The sequence below is a fragment of the Amaranthus tricolor genome, chromosome 8 (genome assembly GCF_026212465.1).
Source record: "Amaranthus tricolor cultivar Red isolate AtriRed21 chromosome 8, ASM2621246v1, whole genome shotgun sequence".
NCBI classification, from domain to species: domain Eukaryota; kingdom Viridiplantae; phylum Streptophyta; class Magnoliopsida; order Caryophyllales; family Amaranthaceae; genus Amaranthus; species Amaranthus tricolor.
This window is the reverse complement of record NC_080054.1, coordinates 24,492,421-24,510,310: the sequence shown is the minus strand read 5'-3', so window position 1 is coordinate 24,510,310 and position 17,890 is coordinate 24,492,421. Positions and strand designations below refer to the sequence as shown.

The window sequence follows — 17,890 nt, the reverse complement described above, 5'->3', positions numbered from 1 at the left end:
GAATATGTTAAATCTCAAACATATAATTAAATTATTATTAATTAAAATAATTAATTTTACAAAAGCTAATATGTAAAATCTTTAAAATAAGCTTTTAAAATCTCTATAGATCATTTAAATTTATATTTTAAATATAAAATCAACATTAATCTTAAAGTCGTTGAAAAGAATATAAATGACAAATTGAATTTAATCTTACCTTGTATTATTGTTTGTTCTGGTCGATTTTACAAGGTCCTTACGGTTGGTGTATAGAATGTAGACTAAAGTTTAAGTTAAAAAATTATATGTAATGTCATAACTTCCAACTAAATTTTCAACACAATATGAATTCATTCCACGGAAAAAAGCTTAACTCGAGAGTATTAACTAATCCTTTGATTTTTATATGTTATTCTTTACGAATTTTAGTGAAAACTTACAATTAAAATAATTTAATTTTTAAGTTTGCATTAACATCCGTAATAAAGTAAATGTAAAAAACAAATAAAACAAAGGAAGATATATCCGATTATTTTAATCACTTCAATCACTACTCTCGCTCATGGTGTTAGAATGTTAGTAATTTTAATTTTTAACTTTAATTTCTTGTCCAAAAATACTTGTGGCTCAATGAATAGAACATTTGCATGTTGAACATTTTTAACTTCAATTTTTAACTTTAACTATTTGCTTGAGGGACACAGATATGACTTGTCCGCATCTTTCAGAAAAAAAACATCCCTCACATAGACTCTGCCTTGTGCGAGATGTTGGGAGTCTCCTTTACCTTTAATTTGTTGTCCAAACAACTTTTTTACATGATAAAAAAAATCCAAATTTAATAAAATCAACTGAAAACTAAACGAATAACCAAATTACAACTCTTTAATACTTATTTCGTGTATTATACTTGCTACATATGTTATTTGACGATTTAAACAAGATCTCATTTCACTATATTTTTTCTTACACGTTAGTCGTAATTATAAAATAATCTTAATCGATGAATAGTGCTTATAAACGTAACATATCAAATATTTCGAAAATGAAGAAGTAGATGGCTAAGCAAGCAACCAAGACTAAATTGATGGAAAAAAAAAAATATAATTTGAAATAACTTTTTTTTTTGAAATGGAAATAACTGACATTTATTTTCCTTTATCATAAAATCTTTAAAACATCCAAGTGTCAAAATAGAATCAAAAGAAAATTAAAGACAATAAAAGGAAAAGATATTCCGAGACCAGGGGCTCATTACCGTTAAATCAGTTTATATAAATAATGGTTTTGATTACCTTTTTCAAACTACTATTTTCTAAACAGAACTAATTTCCTTGACGGCTAGACTCAAATTAGGGTTCTAATAATTCCTTTTGAAATTTCATTTCTTCTTCTAAAAACTTTATCAACCGATTGGATTATTATCTCAAATTCTAAAAAATCTGTTGCAAACTTTACCGCATCCAAAAACCTTAAATTTTGATTTTGTGTTTTCAGTCAATGAAGACTTTCCGTGTGTTTTGTGCAGACCCAGATGCCACAGAATCATCATCAAGCGATGAAGACGAGAAAATAGGTGAAAAATCCTCGAAAAAGAAGTGTTTTTCACGGGAGATTACCATCGGTAGCGGCCGAAATGACCCGGAAAAATCCATGGATCGGGCTTCTCCCACGGAGGAAAAACCGGGGAAAGTGGTGAAGTACCGAGGAGTTCGAATGAGACCTTCGGGAAAGTATGCTGCTGAGATTCGAGACCCGTTTCGAAAGGTGAAAATTTGGATAGGTACTTTTAATACTGCTAAAGAAGCTTATGATGCTTATTGCTTGAAGAAACAGGAATTTGATGCTTTACTTATGATTAAGAATTCTGAAATAGAAGGGGAAATTGGGGAAAAACAAGGGAAAATTACTGATGAAGAAATTGGTGAAAATAAAGGGAAAATTGATGAAAAAGGAATAGAAATTGACGATAAAGAAGGGGAAATTGATGAAAATGAAGGGGAAATTGGTGAAAAAGAAAAGAAAGCTAGTGCTAGAATTCGGTTGGAAGCTTTTGATACTGATGAAAAGGATATTAGGGTTTATAAGCAGGAAGAAGATAAATTTGATGAGAGGTTTAAGGGTAAGGAGAACAAAGGAAAGATTCATGGGTTTGAAGGTTCTGAGAAAACAAAGGGACGTTCAATTGTTAGGAATTTGGAAGGCAGATGGGAAGCTAAAGTTCAGAACCCGAAAACGAAGACGTATGTTTCTTTGGGTACATTTAGAACTCGAAAACAGGCTCAGACTGCTGTTAGGGAGGAGAAGATGGTTCAGTTTCGGACTAAGTTTGAAGGTGGTAGTCGATCTAATAGACATTGTTGTGGGTGTAAAAACAGTGATGATCCTCGAGGTGTTGGTTGTAAGGAGATTGTTATCGGGCTGGCTGCTCCTCAGTTGTTGAATGATGGCGATGCTGCGACAAATTCGGAGTTGCCTGCTGGTGTAAGACTGGCGAAATCTGGTACTTTTGGTGCTTGGATCACTTGTCCTGTGTCGGGGATTGAACGCTTTTTGCATACGTATAAAACCCCCGAAAAGGCGATGAATGCTGTTAACCGGGGCAAGTTTAAGGAGCATTTTAAGTCTAGGACTACGAAAAGGTTCAGGCCTGTTGAGGATGTAATTCGTACGTCGAAGAAGACTAAATGTGATGTTATTCATGGCTCTCCAACATCAGTTTTAGATGCTGAAAATGAGAACATTGCAATTGCTTCTTCTTCCATTGACAATCAATTTGAGACTCAGACAAGGGTTGTCCTCCCTTTCACTTTCGATGAAGGCGTGAAGTTGGGAATAATGAACGAATACGGACAACTTCTTGGGGAGTATAGCAAGTGTGACGAACCAATGTATTTAAGTACCTGCGATGAAGACGATGCTGCCATAGATTAGGCGACCTTGACGTCTTAAGTGTAGGCTGCCACAGATGACTGATGGCGATCTGCCAATCTTGACGTCCTAAATGTAGCCTGCCACGGACTACTAATGGCGATCTTGACGTCTTAAACGTAGGCTGCCACAGACAGACTGATGGCGATCTTGGCGTCTTAAATGTAGGCTGCCTGCTGCCGCAGACGACTGATGGCGATCTTGGCGTCTTAGATGTAGGCTGCCATAGACGACTGATGGCGATCTTGTCGTCTTAGGCATTTAGCTCATGTATGATTAACCTATTTCCTGTGTTTTTTGTTCAGGGAAGAATAAGGTTTGGAGCCTCCAACTAGGGAAAAGAATGCAAGGTGACACTGATCAGTGATCACTTTGCAGGCTCAGGTGTTAACTCATTTGTGTTGAGGAGTCGACACATATGTTTGCTTGGCTATTTTTGTACATATTTGATATTGATATGATACCTTGGTTCATCCTGTTTTAGTGCATCCCAACTCTAAAGTTATTAAAGTAATAAATATTTTTACTTGGTATAATCATTAGTCAATATTTATTATTACACGCTAAAATAGCATGGATTAAATCTATACAGAACTTTTACTATTTAGTTTGACTTTAATGAAGGATTTGCTTTCTTAATTGGAATTGATGAAAGAAGTTTTAATGTAATTTGTTGGGAGTTTGTTTTTGTTGAGACTCGTCATCATATTCAATATATATTTGTCCAAGAAGGTGATTTCTTAGATTTAACAACAATGAATTACATAAAACATCGATAATAACGTCCTACTAAAGAAACTTAGCAAATGATTATTGTTAAACTCAAATTAGTTTTTGGCCTTGTAATTACTCTAGGAACTACTAAACTCTAATCATCAAAGATATTGGATTTGATTGATGGACATACGTTTTGACTCAATACTTCTATGTTGTTGAGAAATTTTTATATTTTTCTTTTTAATTTTAATTTGTTTTTTTATTTTGCTATAATTTCTTTATACAGAACTGTTTGTATTTTTTATTCTTATTTATATATTTCAATTCTTTTCTAATGTCATCAACGCAATTCAAATGATTCTACTATTTTATAATTTTTGTACAACATATAATTGTGATAATTTCTTAAATTGAAAGAGTGTTACTTGAGAGTATCTATTTGTTCCATTTACTTGCAAACTAACCAAAATAAAGAATCAAATGTTTGGACTTGTTTGAATTTTCATTCAATTGAGCTAAATTTATTTTTAATTATTTAACAAATATACATGACAAGTCTAAACAAGAAAATTCTGTGTGAAAATTATGAATGGATTGATGAATAAGTGAAGACAATGGAGGAAATATCACTTCCAATAAATGATGAAAAATAGTACATAAAGCTTCATTAATCTATTTTAAGTAATTATCTCCAAAGCCCAAACTCCTTTCACTAGTAAATTACTTGCATTTTCTCCCGCCCTAATGCATTTACAATATCTCCCTGCAAAGTAAACGTTTTTTTATTTGTCAATTACAATTTACAAGTACACCCCATAGCTTAAGGAGATCACATGATGCAAAGTGAAAAATCTGTTATATCGTAATTTAAAATAATTTTTAAAATTTATACTTCATATTCAATAGAAACTATAAATTTTAGGATTATTTTTCTTCATTATACATTTTTTAGATCAATTCAAAATTTTTAGGAAATATTAAAATAAATTGTAATAGGTAGCAATTAACATCATCATTATCATCATATTTAGTATCCGGCCAGAAAGCAGGATTTAGGTGAGGTAAAATAATGAATAATTCATATCTGTAAATCCTTTACAGAGAGAGCTAGTAGCAATTAACATAGAAATTTTAAATTTCAGAGAAGTTAATTATTACAACTTGTAGTAATTGAATCACCATGTTGCCCCCTTGATAATTATAAATTTGTGTTAATTTAAAATTCATAAAATCAACCAAAAACTGTTATTTATTTCCCCGGAAATTAACTAGGGAATTAAATTCCTGAGCATTATAATTTCTACGGGATTTAATTTCAATGCCAACCAAACGGGACCTAAACATTTTATTTATTTTGATATAGTTTAAAGTTAATTTTATAATATAAGAAATTCAACAAATAAAGCAATGTAAGTTCGAAAAAATTATAGAATTTATGAAAATGGTTTTAGATAATGGAATTAAGAAGGAGAAAAGGTAATTCACTTACAAATTTAAATGCGGTTTATTACTAAAACCAATTGATCGTAATAAGAGTTACTCTTCACGTTTATGGAGTGACATATATTTTGTCATGGAATGTATATGAGACTATTACAAAGTTATGCGACTTTGTACCACATCGGTTCTATGGGCAAATGTGGGGTTTATAGAGTAAGTAAACTCTCTCACCTAGTAGACTAGTCTTTTAGATGAGTTTTCTTGTTTATTCTATAACAATGGTATCAGAGCCAACTCGGAGTGGTGGCCTACGCGGTGGAGAACTGAGTTAAGCCGGTCGTGAGCAACGTAGCCGTGACCAACGAGGATCCAACTCGAAGTATTGGCCTGGGTTAAGCCAATTGTGACCAACGAGGACGTTGGAACTTATGGGGTTTGAGTATCATGGAATTTGGAACTTTGTTTCCATCTGTTGTATGGGCAACTAACGTGAAATTTGTAAATAAGCTCTCTCATTTACTAGATTAGTCTTTTGGATTATTTCATTATTGATAGTATAACAAATTCTTATATGATTTAATTAATAGTAATAGATTTGGAGTACCTCAATTGAGAGGGGGGCTGTCAATAAGCCATAACGTCCGATAACTCTGCCATCTCTGTCGATAAGAAATTTTGTGAAGTTCCACCTTATACGATTTGCACATTTTGTCCCTCCCCTACTTGCTTTCAAGTATTTATATACGGGGGCTGTCTTTTTTCCATTTACACATACCTACATATTATAATAACTATTATCAAAACACTAAATTAATAATCAGAAAAATATTACTTAACATAATATTAAGTTTTTCTATGTGGGTTCGATTCTCGCCAGTCCCTCCTCCTCAACGTACCCAGTAACCTCAGAAAAATAATGCAACATATTTATGACTATGTTTCTGTTCAAACTCGATTTTACCATATTACTACATTTCACCTTAAGCGCTTAAAACTATCGATTAGATATAAAATTCTTAAATGAATGAAATAGAGTGAATATTTTTAGAGAAAATGTCATTCTTATTCTTAAAAGTGTATAATTGTCTTTATTATTTTGAATTTGCTATATATTGTAGAAAAATATCAAACATATAAATATACAATTAAGATATAATAAATAAAAAGAAATAAACGAAAATTATTCAAATAAAATATTCTGAATAGAAAAACATTAGAGAACATAAATAGTGAATTACTCCCATCATTTGTCCATTAAAAATACACAATATCTATAATTCTTAATAGATTGTTTCATTTTGTTATACAATTTCTTATATTAATTAATGTAGGTTTGTTTTTTAGTAGGAAAATATTTTGAAAATTATTTCTTTGTTGCTATTATCTAGTTTAATAAGTAATTTTTTAATCATAGGATAGGCTAAAAAACAATACGCCTAAACAATTTTAGAGATAGTGTTTTCCATTCTTTTGCAAAACTTTCTAAATTGATTGAACCAAACAATAAGAAACAATTTATCGTTTACATTTTTGATTATTAATTAGAAAATTAATCTCTTTGTTGTGATTTGTTCTTTTAATGTCTTTCTTTTGTTACTAGAAAATACATTTATTACCTTGCGGAAAATGGGATACTCCGCTTTGAATCTTTCACAAGCAACCTTTTTTTGGTCTTCACTTGATCCTGGAGATTGCATTAGAAATTGATTGCAAGGAAATGCCAAAACTACGAAACCTGTTATGGAAACATTTGGGTTGGTAAATTCAAAAATACAAATATAGGTTCTTTCAATCATAAGTTAGCCTATTGATTGAGTCGTTAAGAGCTTTTCATTTCAATCTTATAATAAGGGTTCGTTCGATTCTCATAACCTATAGAAAAGATTACAGGTGTTCATTCCTGGTCATCAGATCGATTTCAAGTCAAATATTTCAGGGCGAAAAAAAGAGACTTATATCCACATTATTTTTACATAATTGTAAATATGTTTTAATTTTAAGTCGAGTAAAATCAAGTTTGGTTACAAGTTGGGTGTATATCAAATTATTGGGTTTGAAAAGATGATTTCCCTTTTCCTTTACCCCAACCGATTCTTTAACCTAATCTTAAATGAGAAAAATAAATATATATCTACATTTGAGTTATAATAATAATAATAATAATAATAATAATAATAATAATAATACCTTGATCATTGTACTTATTGTAAAGCTGTGTCAATTGGGGATATTGTATATTGGTGAACCCACTTTTTATTTACATCAATTATGCAAACAAAAAACCCACAATTAATACAAATTAAATTAAAGAAGAACAAATAAAATAAAGGAAAAAAAATCCAATCTTTTATTTGTCCGTTATTAATAATTCCACCTTTAAATTATTTTCTAATAATCCAACATTGGCGTTTAGTTCGCTGTGAATAATCCAACCTTTGTTTTAGTTTGCTAACAACATACCCTATTATTAACTATTATTAGTAATATGGTATGTTGTGGGCAAATGTATGACAAAGCTTAGATTATTAGAAAATAATGTAAAGACGGGATTATTCACAGCGAATGGGTAAAAGGTTGGATTATCAGTGTCAATTTTTCCTAAAATAAAAAAAAATAAAGCCTATAGATAAAGAAAAAAAAAATAATTATAAGATAAAAAAATAAAAATTGGTACCATTTTGTGGCAACATTAACAACAAGGAGAACCTTTCCTTTATAGATGCTAAGGTCAACCTCCTTCCCCTTACAATCCTTTACAACAAATTCATGTATAGATGTTTGTGGAACAGATTGAACAGCACCCATTGAAGATAAAAGAAAACAAAAATTGTTTCCTCTTATCCAATTATAGGTGATTTATTATTGATTAAATTGCAAGGGGAGAATTTTACTTGTTTAGATTTTTTTTTTGTTTTTTAATGAAATAAAATAATTATTAGATATATATACACACATAAATGATACTCCTATTTTTATTCACATGTAATCTAATTATAGGTTTGTTGTAAAAGGTTGGCAACTTGGCATTACTATATTTATATTTTATATATATATATATATATATATATATATATATATATATATATATATATATATATATATATATATATATATATATATCCCTTTCTTTATCATATTTTGGATTTATTTTTTTAAGAATATAAAAGTGATTTGTAATAGAAAATGAATTTTGTTGACTTAAACAAGATAATATTCTCTCCTGTCTAATCAAAAGTCTCATTTGATTGTGCTCACTTAATACTTTAATTTTGTTCAATTACAAATTATAAAAAGTTGAGGAGTCTAGGCTCCCGTCAGAAGGATAGAAACCATTATAGTGGAGGGTAAGAGGAGTCGAGGAAGACATAAGAAAACACGAGTTGAGCAAATTAAGGACAACTTGAGTGAACTGCAGCTCTCCGAGAACCTGACTAGAGATAGGAATGGTTGGAGACGCCAGATTCACATTCTAGACTAGTAAAAGTTTCTTTAGTTGCCTTTCTTGCCCTGATGCCTAACTGTTTACTTACATGCCCTTTTGTACTTTTTTATCCATCGGGTTTATTATTTTATCCCAATCCTTGTTTTGGCTATTGTGGTTCTTCTACAAGTAGTTTTTGACCTTCAAGCAAAAGTGTTAATCACATTCCTCTCTATGCAGGGTTCTCACCTTCTAGGGTTAAAATTGATCGCTTTCCTCTAGTACTCCCTCTTAAGGGAGTACGAGTATGGATTGTTCGTTACCTTCCCTCACCCAGACCCTGTTTTCGAGCGGGATATTGGGTTGATGATGATGAAACTATAAAAAGTTGACATTAATAAATGTACATTAACACAAATCAAAATCATGTTTTAAAAGGATTGAAAATAAAATACAAATAAAAAGTGATAGGTGAATAGTGTTTATAAAAAAAGGTACATTTGATCAGATTAAGAGGAAATACAATATTGTGTGCAAAAATAATTTATTTATCGATCATAAAGAAAATATATTTTCAGGAATAAATAAAAACCTGTGCTAAAATTGTGGTATTCAAACATGATTGTGGAATTAAACTATAAATCACAAATTTACAAATAATATTTTATCAATTTAATATTTTAGAATAATACGTTTGAATTTGAAATTGAAATAGTTTTCTGGGAGGATGTACAACAAAAACACCAATGTCAGAGCCTTAATTTAAAAAAGTAAGATCAACCATATAAATTAATATATCAATTTCAATGGTTGTCCGTATAAATTTTTCTTCTCTATTCACTTCATTTCTTTACCATCTCAAGTATTTCCATAAAAGTTCCAAAAAACAGAAGGAAAAAGATATGAATTATAATTATACTTCTTTTATTTTAATATACTTGCTATATTTTATTATTTTCAACCCAACATACAATTCATCGACCAAAATACTTCTATTAAAACTCTAAAAGTAACTCTTTTCAACCCCAACATACACATACATTGTCGGAGAAGTATACTATTTTTAGGATATCGTATCATTATAATTATTGTGATTTTATTTGCTTCCTAGTTTAGATACTCAAATCCTGTATATAAGTGGAAGTCTGTCATTTATGAAAACATACAAACAAATCATTCTAAACCCTAACCTTAGTCTTTATCATAATTCTGCGTTTTATCATGGTATCAGAGCCTAAGGCTGTTTTCCGGGACCGTCGACCTTTTTCGGTGAATATCATTTACCAGTTGAAACCTTACCTACAATGGAAGACACAAACCAAGAAATCAATACCAATCAAAACACAAACACTAGCCAACAAATCGTTACTGTTGCCCAAACGAAATTAATTTTCCAAATGTTCCAACAATTCAATAAAATTAATCAGTCTAATGAATCGACTTCACCAGATCTCAAAATTGCTGAAAAACTTACCTATCACGATTACACAAAATGGTGTAAATTAATCTATATTGCTATCGAAGGTAGGGGACGGCTCAACCATATCACTGCCGCTCCCCCTGAACCCTCTGACTCGACATATTCTCAACGGAAGCAACGTGATTCAATTTTTTTTTCATGGATAATAGTAAATATTGAATCAAACCTCGTTAATCAATTTCTTGATTATACAACCGCATGGGATCTATGAAAAGGAATAGAGACACTGTTGAATAGTGGGCGTGATGAGCTCCAAATTTTTAATTTAAGTACCAAAGTAGCAACACTCAAATAAAATAGTGACTCCATTGAAGAGTACCTTAGAAAGCTTACCACGATTTGGAAAGAGATCGATCGCCATATGCCGAACCCAATGAAATGCCCTGAAGACATCACTACTTTTAATATTTTTATTCAAAGGCAACGCCTTTATCAGTTTTTAGCCGGAGTACAAGACTCGTTTGACAAAGAAAAAAGAGATCTCCTCAATTTAGACCTCTAGGCGACACTAGACGTGGCCTACGCCACCATACGCCGGGAAGTTGCACGGCGAGGCATAATGACTGCCGTCACATCATTGGAAGTTTTTCCCTCGGAGCTCGGTCAAGGGTTAGCCATGAAACACCGGTCGAAAACTTAATTCCGGCGAGACATTGACAAAGACAAGACTCACCTCAAATGTAGCTACAGTGGTGGATCGAGACACACTAAAGAAGGATGCTTCAAGGTCATAGGGTATCCAGAGTGGTGGGATGAATTCCGGCAAAGAAAAGGTGCCGCCACCAAGGCCCGACTGAGTAAGACCGGCGGCAAGGCACACTTAGTCACCAAAAAATCCACCAATGGTTCACATGATCAAGAGGGAGGTTTGTCTTTTGAACCCAGTGACCCACGAGAAATGGCCATTTTTTCCGGTGAAAAAATTAACACAGAGAACACAAATGGGGACGGTGAGAGAGAAAGGGGGGTACATGGAAAGTTGCCTTTAAAAGATATTTATATTGGGAATAAGGGTTACAAAGAAATCCTTGAAATACCCACATGTGAAGAATCTGCTAGCAGATTACTTGAAATACCTAAGTCTTTGGTCCCATTTCCCTTGAAATTACTTGAAATGCCCGTCCAACACCGTGCCCCACTTCCCTCTTTGGCCCAATTAAATACTACACCCAGTCTTCCACTGGACTGGGTTTGATGTGTCAACCGTCCACTTTAAAGTGGATTTTCGATTGTGGGGCTACGGATACGATGACCAATGATCCCGCTGATCTTATTAAAATAACCCCGACACCCCGTTCAAAAAATTTTAGACCGCCAATGGGGAATGTGTTGATATTACTAAAGCTGGAACTGTTGAGATTTCTTCGTTTATTCATTTAAAAAATTGTCTCTTAATCCCTAGTTTAACCCATAAATTGTTGTTTGTGAGTCAATTGACTAAAGAGCTGGAGTGTACTGTTCTTATAAAATCTGATGGTTGTGTTGTGCAAGATGCTCAGGCAGGGACGATCATTGAGCATGGTATTGAGAGAGGAGGCTTATATTATGTTGATGAGACGACTCAAAATGGTCAAGCTATGCTTACTCGCGGGTCTCTTGATCATCAACTATAGATGTGGCATCGTCGTTTGGGTCATCCCTCTTTAGCTTATTCTTAGGATAATATTTTTAGGATATCGTATCATTGTAATTATTGTGATTTTATTTGTTTCCTAGTTTAGATACTCAAATCCTATATATATGTGAAAGTCTGTCATTTATGAAAGCATACAAACAAATCATTCTAAACCCTAACCCTAATCTTTATCATAATTCCGCCTTTTATCATACATCATCGACCAAACTAGCAAAGAAGCTATGAAAAACTTATACTAACTCATTTGATTGTTGATCATGTTCCTGATGTTTCCTACTAAAATTACACTAATTTTTTAATTAATATTCTCACCATTTAATACGTACAACTAAATGGGTCATAAGAAACTATTGTTTTTCTTTTTAGAACAGGGTTTTCTACTATCATAAATTCTTGTGTGAGACATCTTCATATAAGGGTTGAATAGCTCAACTAATACAATTATTAGCATATGAATTTCTTGTTTTGAGGTCATTTTACTAATAGACGATCTTTCATAAGAGTGATTCTTTTGATGTTGGGCTAAATTAGAGATTAACAACATCGGGAAATACAATCAACCTATGGACTATCTTTAGTAGGACTTGTAACATCTTTTAAACATTTCCAAACAACACTATTACACTTAAACCCACTTCCAAATCCAATTTTCCATGCTCTATCTTTCTTCTTCATCCTTCCTTTAGCTTCAATGTATGCCAATTCATACCACAATGAAGAGGATGAAGTATTCCCAAATTTATGAAGTGTCATTCTAGAACCTTCTACATGTTCATTAGATAATTCTAGATTCTTTTGAAGCTCATCGATCACCGCTCTTCTACCAGCATGAATACAAAAATATTCAAATGCTTATTTGAAATTAGATATGTTTCGGTAATGAAACGAGGAAGTGCGAGACACTTGGAATACCGCAGATGGAGGCGTTATCGGAAGTAGCAACTCGTGGGAGGAAGCGACCTGAATTCCTGCAACACAACACGTTAGCCTTGTCCGGGGGGTGATCTCTCGGAAAACCCCTCCGACGCTCAAGTCAGAACGTAGATCGGAAATTAATGAATGACAGATTGTAGAATGAATGCAAGAAGGAAGGTCGGGATTGGGATTGCTAGTGCTAGTGCTAGTGTTTGGGAAGGCTAAGGAAGTAATGTAAGCAAGGATACTAGGAAAGCTATTTCAGATGATCCTCCCTCCTTGATGGTAGCCCCTATTTATAATGGTGAGGAAGGGAAGTTGCAGAAGAAGTGAACTATCATGGGAGTAGTGGGAGGTGGACTGGTCATGGGAAGAATGGACAGTTATTCTTCTTGAAACAAGGAGAGCCTTTCATTATGGGAAAGTGGAGAGTTAGGGTTTTTTAGAGGTAACTGGCCCATGGGCCATTCAAGGAAAATGGTAATTCCAGAAAAAGCCCATTGACTGAAAGTCAAGGTCAACTGAAAAGGTCAAAGGGTATTTTAGTAATATGATGCTAATAATTTAAAATAAATAAGTAAATTAGATAAATGATACCATGACAAGATATATAAGGTTTGCATTTCGGGTTTATGAGTTTTCTCCCTATAAGGTAGAATAGAAATAGGAGTTGTTCAGTTGCTGGAAGAATTAAAGGGCCCATTACTGTAATATTAGATTTTAGTGCTTCCCCTGCTATAGTCATTTAAGTCTTTTGAGAGGGAAATCCCAAGAAAATCTTCTTTGTCTTCCATTTGTTGATCAGACCCTTTGTGGATCCGATCAAGGTGTAAAAGTCGATATTTAGCTTCTTTTTTTTACCTTGACTTGTTTGATAACAAAATAGTTACTCCTCCCATTTTAAACAAATAGCTTGGGAGGAGCATTGCGCGCTCACTCCTGTGATAGTAATTTGGATTGAGTATCTCCGTACTAACTATTATCGCGTTGGAGTTGTGATGCGCTTGGAGGAGATATTTGACTAAGCCCACTGATATCAACCTCGCCCTACATCCCATACCTACGGCGGTAGATAGAAAATTTTAAAATTGAAGGTCCTATGTTACAATACATAATTTATTGAGTTTATGAATTATCAGTTGTTAATTAAATTCAAAAAATATGCAAAATAAATAGTCTAAAATTTTGATAATAAACTATTTTATCCAATCTGCTGAAAAAAATATGTTGTTTATCTTTAAATAACTTCAGCTATTAGGTATAATTATTAATAAATTCACTTATTGTTTATGACGTTTTCAAGCCTATTTTATAAGTCAAACAGTTAAGAATAAACAATAAGTAGATTTATGAACTCATTTTTTATCAATAAAAAAATCAAATACATCAATGTTTTTCATTATTGAGGATGCATTGCATCCCTTGCACCTATACCAAATCCCGCAACTAACAAACTTAATCCGTTTTATTATAATTACTATTTTTGACTTTTTACGCAATTTAATGTTTTATTTTGATAATTTATATATTAAATTATGCACATCTATAAATTATAAAAAGTTAATATTATGAAAGTATACGATTAGACGATTTAAACAAGATTCCACATAACTATATTTTTCTTACACATTAGCCGCAATATATATAAACTTAAACGATAAATAGTGTCAATAACCATAATGTAACAAGTATTTCAAAACGAAGAAAGTACCCGACAGATTAAAACATTTGATGTTGCTCCTTAACTTGTATTTATTAACAATCATTGAAGATAAAGATGGTATAGGAGAAAATAAACTACAATTCAGTATCAAAATATGAACATCCTTTGGCTTTATACTTGTGTTTGTGAATAGTTTATCTAGGCACCTAAACATGATTTCTTTAGCTTCATTTTGAGCTGAAATCATATTAATATTTGGTGGGATGTAATGAATAAACAAGTTTCTTCTCCTAATCCCGAACGTCCCAAGATTTTCATTTGAAAATCTAGACTTTTCTTGTCTTTTACAAGGATTCTGGAATGTTCTAAGAAAGATGAGAATGGAGCTCTAAGCATGGAGGGGGGGTTTGTAACAAGCGTAGTCTATTAAGTAGACTAAGTGAGGCCGAGATAAGTAATAAACGTTAAAAGGTGTGATGAATATAAAAAAAGATAGAATTTGAAAAGAAGTAAATTGTTGAAAAGGTGTAAAAAGGTTGATAAAAATATTATTTGGATGGTATTGGAACATTTGAATAGTGATTGTAGTATGACTGAAATTAAAATAAGGATAATGAAAATAGTAGCCAAGTTTTACATATTTAAGCTTGTTTGAGGTTAGAAAGTTTTGTAATATTGTGGACATTTTTTTTAATGATGTTTTAGGAATATTATGATGTACAAAGGAGGAGGAAGGGAGATTTAAAGGCAAGGGGGCTAATGGGGAGCAGAGCCGTCACTAATCTTAGGCAAGATAGACATTAACCTAGGTCCCAAAGCCAGAAAGGGGTATAATATTTGATTTCAACAATGTTGCCATGTGAGATGTTTGCTAGTAAAATTGTAATTTGATTTGTCAAATACCCATTAAAGACCGAAATCGACCCTATATAGAAATGAACCATCTCTTTCATAACATATCAGGAACCATAAAATATCAGGAACGACATTGCTGGGAGCGGAGGTATGTATTTGGGTATTTCGAATATGATATCTCATAACAAGTTAATGTCAGTTTTAGGGCCTGTTTGGTATAAAAATTGTGGGCCCAAGTAAGGGAATCATTTAAGCCAATCTGTAATCCAATGTTTGGTATAGAATTATTGTAACTCAATTCATTACCTCAAGAAATTCATTACCCTTATTTTGTTAATGGTCCATTTACTCCAGTAACAAAATGCTTTCCTTTCTATTTTCAATATGTCTAGAATTGATCGAGTAAACTTAAATCGAGTATGACTCAATCAGAACTAATTTAAATATAAAAGTCAAATTAGATCGTCAACATGGAAATATCAAGGGCAATGAAAGGGAAAAAGATGAGGGTATTATACGAAGTTCCAGCGTCATTTAACGCACTCTTTTGATTTGTTATAATAATTCAATGCCTCTATTTATTCTTTCCTCTTCCAGAACGGAAGGGAAATTTGCAAAGAAACACCTTTTAAAACCCCTTTTTTGTAAAGAAACACCTTTTATAATTTTTTTTGTAAAAAAACACCTTTTAAGAGATTTTTTTTAAAAAAAACACCTTAAATCAGTTTCCGGTGACTTTTGTCAACTTTCCGGCATTGACTATGCCAGTCAACGGACGAAAAGTTGACAAAAGTCACCGGAAACTTATTTAAGGTGTTTTTTTTTTAAAAAAAGTCTCTTAAAAGGTGTTTTTTTACAAAAAAAAATTATAAAAGGTGTTTCTTTACAAAAAAGGGGTTTTAAAAGGTGTTTCTTTTAAATAATAAAAAAAAATTAAAAAAAATTATTATTTTTTTTGTTATTATTATTATTATTATTATTATTATTATTATTATTATTATTATTATTATTATTATTATTAATTTTTTTTTAAAAAAAAAATTTTTTATATAATAATAAAAATAAAAATTTTTTTCAAAAAATAATATTAATAATAAAAATAAAAATAAAAATAAAAACAAAAATTTTAAAAAAAGTTAAAAAAAATTAATAATAATAAAAAAAAAATAAAAATTATAAAAAATATAAAATAACAATAATAATAATTAAAAATAATAATAATAATAATAAAATTAAAAATAAAAATAAAAATAAATTTTTTTTTTAAAAAAAAAAGAATTATTATAATAATAATAATAATAATAATAATAATAATAATAATAATAATAATAATAATAATAATAATAATAAATATTATTATTCTTTTTTTAAAAAAAAAATATTTTTTTAATTTTATATTTATTTTTAATTTTATTATTATTATTATTATTTTTAATTATTATTATTGTTATTTTATATTTTTTTATACTTTTTATTTTTTTATTATTATTAATTTTTTTAAAATTTTTTTTAACTATTTTTAAAATTTTTGATTTTATTTTTATTTTTATTTTTATTTTTATTTTTATTTTTATTATTAATATTATTTTTTAAAAAATTTTTATTTTTATTACTCCCTCCTATTCAGCTGAACTGTCCCATTTCCTTTTATGGTCAAGTCAGCTTAAATGTCCCATTTCTATTTTTGGCATGAATTTTTGACTATTATACCCTTAGTACTTTATCCTATTTTCAATTATACCCTTTATTACCCTTACTAATTTTCCCTCCCTTATAATTAATCAACATAATTAAATCTTAATTAATCCCACCCATTTACACTCCCTCCCTTTATAATCCTAAAACCCTACCCATTCCCCATTTGATATTCTGCCGTTTCTCTTAATCCTCCATTGAAACCTTCACCTTCTTCCTTATCGTGCTTCTTGTTCTTCTCTGAAAACCCTACCCATTCCCCATTTGATATTCTGCCGTTTCTCTTAATCTTCCATTGAAAGCTTCACCTTCTTCCTTATCGTGTTTCTTGTTCTTCTCTGAAAACCCTAAATCATGGCAAACTCCAGTTCGCCATTAAAATCCCCCCTGAAGAATCCTAACTCGAAAATCGACTCACCCATGAAAAACCCTAAGTCGCATACTTCTTTACTTCTGAGAATCCCCAAATCTCCTTACAAATCGCCTTCTAAGATAGACTTTAAGGGGTTCGATGATGGAAACCCTAGATCTGGACTGAAATCGTTTGAGGAAGAGTCTTATGATTACAATGATGACTCAACTTCTGTTGAGACTGATCCTAAGTGGGGAAGAGAACTTGACTCTGAAGGTGAACCCATTTACACACCTGAGCCTGATATGTATCCTGATCGTGAATATTCTTCCATTGATGCTGTTTTTTCGAATACTGATTGTGAATAAGAAGATTGGCTTGATAAGCTTGGTCCTTTCTCAAGTGAGTTTCTGTTTGTGTTGGTGCATGTTCATTTTGACTGATGATGATTTTTAAGTTAAACGTTTTTTTATGCATTTAATTTCATTGCTCTGTGATCTCAAAGTGAGAGCAGTTTTAGCCACCAAAAAATCGAACAAAGGGGGTTTGGATTGTTTTCCAACGTTTACTGCACAAAGATGTTCGATTTTATACTCAATGATTTAAAAAAAAAAAAAGAACTTTACCTGAGAGTTCTAAAACAACCAATTTTTTTCATTAATGTATATTTGAATAAAAATGTTTCATTGAAAACAACATACAATGTTTGTTGTTTGCTTCTGAAACATTCCATGTTAAAGATCCCAAAAATATGTCCAAATTGAAAAGGAATTTACATTTGGTTAATGAAGCTGTGCTGGTTA

At 31.3% G+C, this 17,890-nt stretch overlaps 2 protein-coding genes and 1 pseudogene across 2 annotated transcripts; 1 reads left to right on the top strand and 2 right to left on the bottom strand.

Annotated features, from left to right (window-relative positions):
- The first annotated feature begins 1,254 nt into the window (after positions 1–1,254).
- Positions 1,255–3,604, top strand: LOC130821422 (uncharacterized). Its single transcript, XM_057687184.1, has one exon. It carries the CDS (start codon positions 1,483–1,485, stop codon positions 2,914–2,916), a length of 1,434 nt encoding a protein of 477 aa, XP_057543167.1. The 5' UTR covers positions 1,255–1,482; the 3' UTR covers positions 2,917–3,604.
- A 546-nt stretch (positions 3,605–4,150) lies between these two features.
- LOC130821421 (probable glutathione peroxidase 4) lies at positions 4,151–7,971 on the bottom strand. Its single transcript, XM_057687183.1, has 5 exons — positions 7,745–7,971; positions 7,258–7,319; positions 6,687–6,805; positions 5,675–5,845; positions 4,151–4,393 (listed from the first exon to the last, which is right to left on the bottom strand). Exons 1-5 carry the CDS (start codon positions 7,873–7,875, stop codon positions 4,343–4,345), a joined length of 534 nt encoding a protein of 177 aa, XP_057543166.1. The 5' UTR covers positions 7,876–7,971; the 3' UTR covers positions 4,151–4,342.
- A 4,197-nt stretch (positions 7,972–12,168) lies between these two features.
- LOC130821681 (3-ketoacyl-CoA synthase 5-like) lies at positions 12,169–17,111 on the bottom strand (annotated as a pseudogene).
- Between the last annotated feature and the right edge of the window lie 779 nt (positions 17,112–17,890).

Excerpts from the sequence above, each read along its gene's own strand:
- LOC130821422 (XM_057687184.1), top strand. The coding sequence starts at position 1,483 with ATGAAGACTTTCCGTGTGTTTTGTGCAGACCCAGATGCCACAGAATCA.
- LOC130821421 (XM_057687183.1), bottom strand. The coding sequence starts at position 7,875 with ATGGGTGCTGTTCAATCTGTTCCACAAACATCTATACATGAATTTGTT. Across the intron at positions 7,320-7,744 it reads GTTAATGTTGCCACAAAATG|TGGGTTCACCAATATACAAT; the intron begins GTACCAATTTTT and ends GTAAATAAAAAG. Across the intron at positions 4,394-5,674 it reads CAGCCCCCCTCTCAATTGAG|GGAGATATTGTAAATGCATT; the intron begins GTACTCCAAATC and ends TTTACTTTGCAG.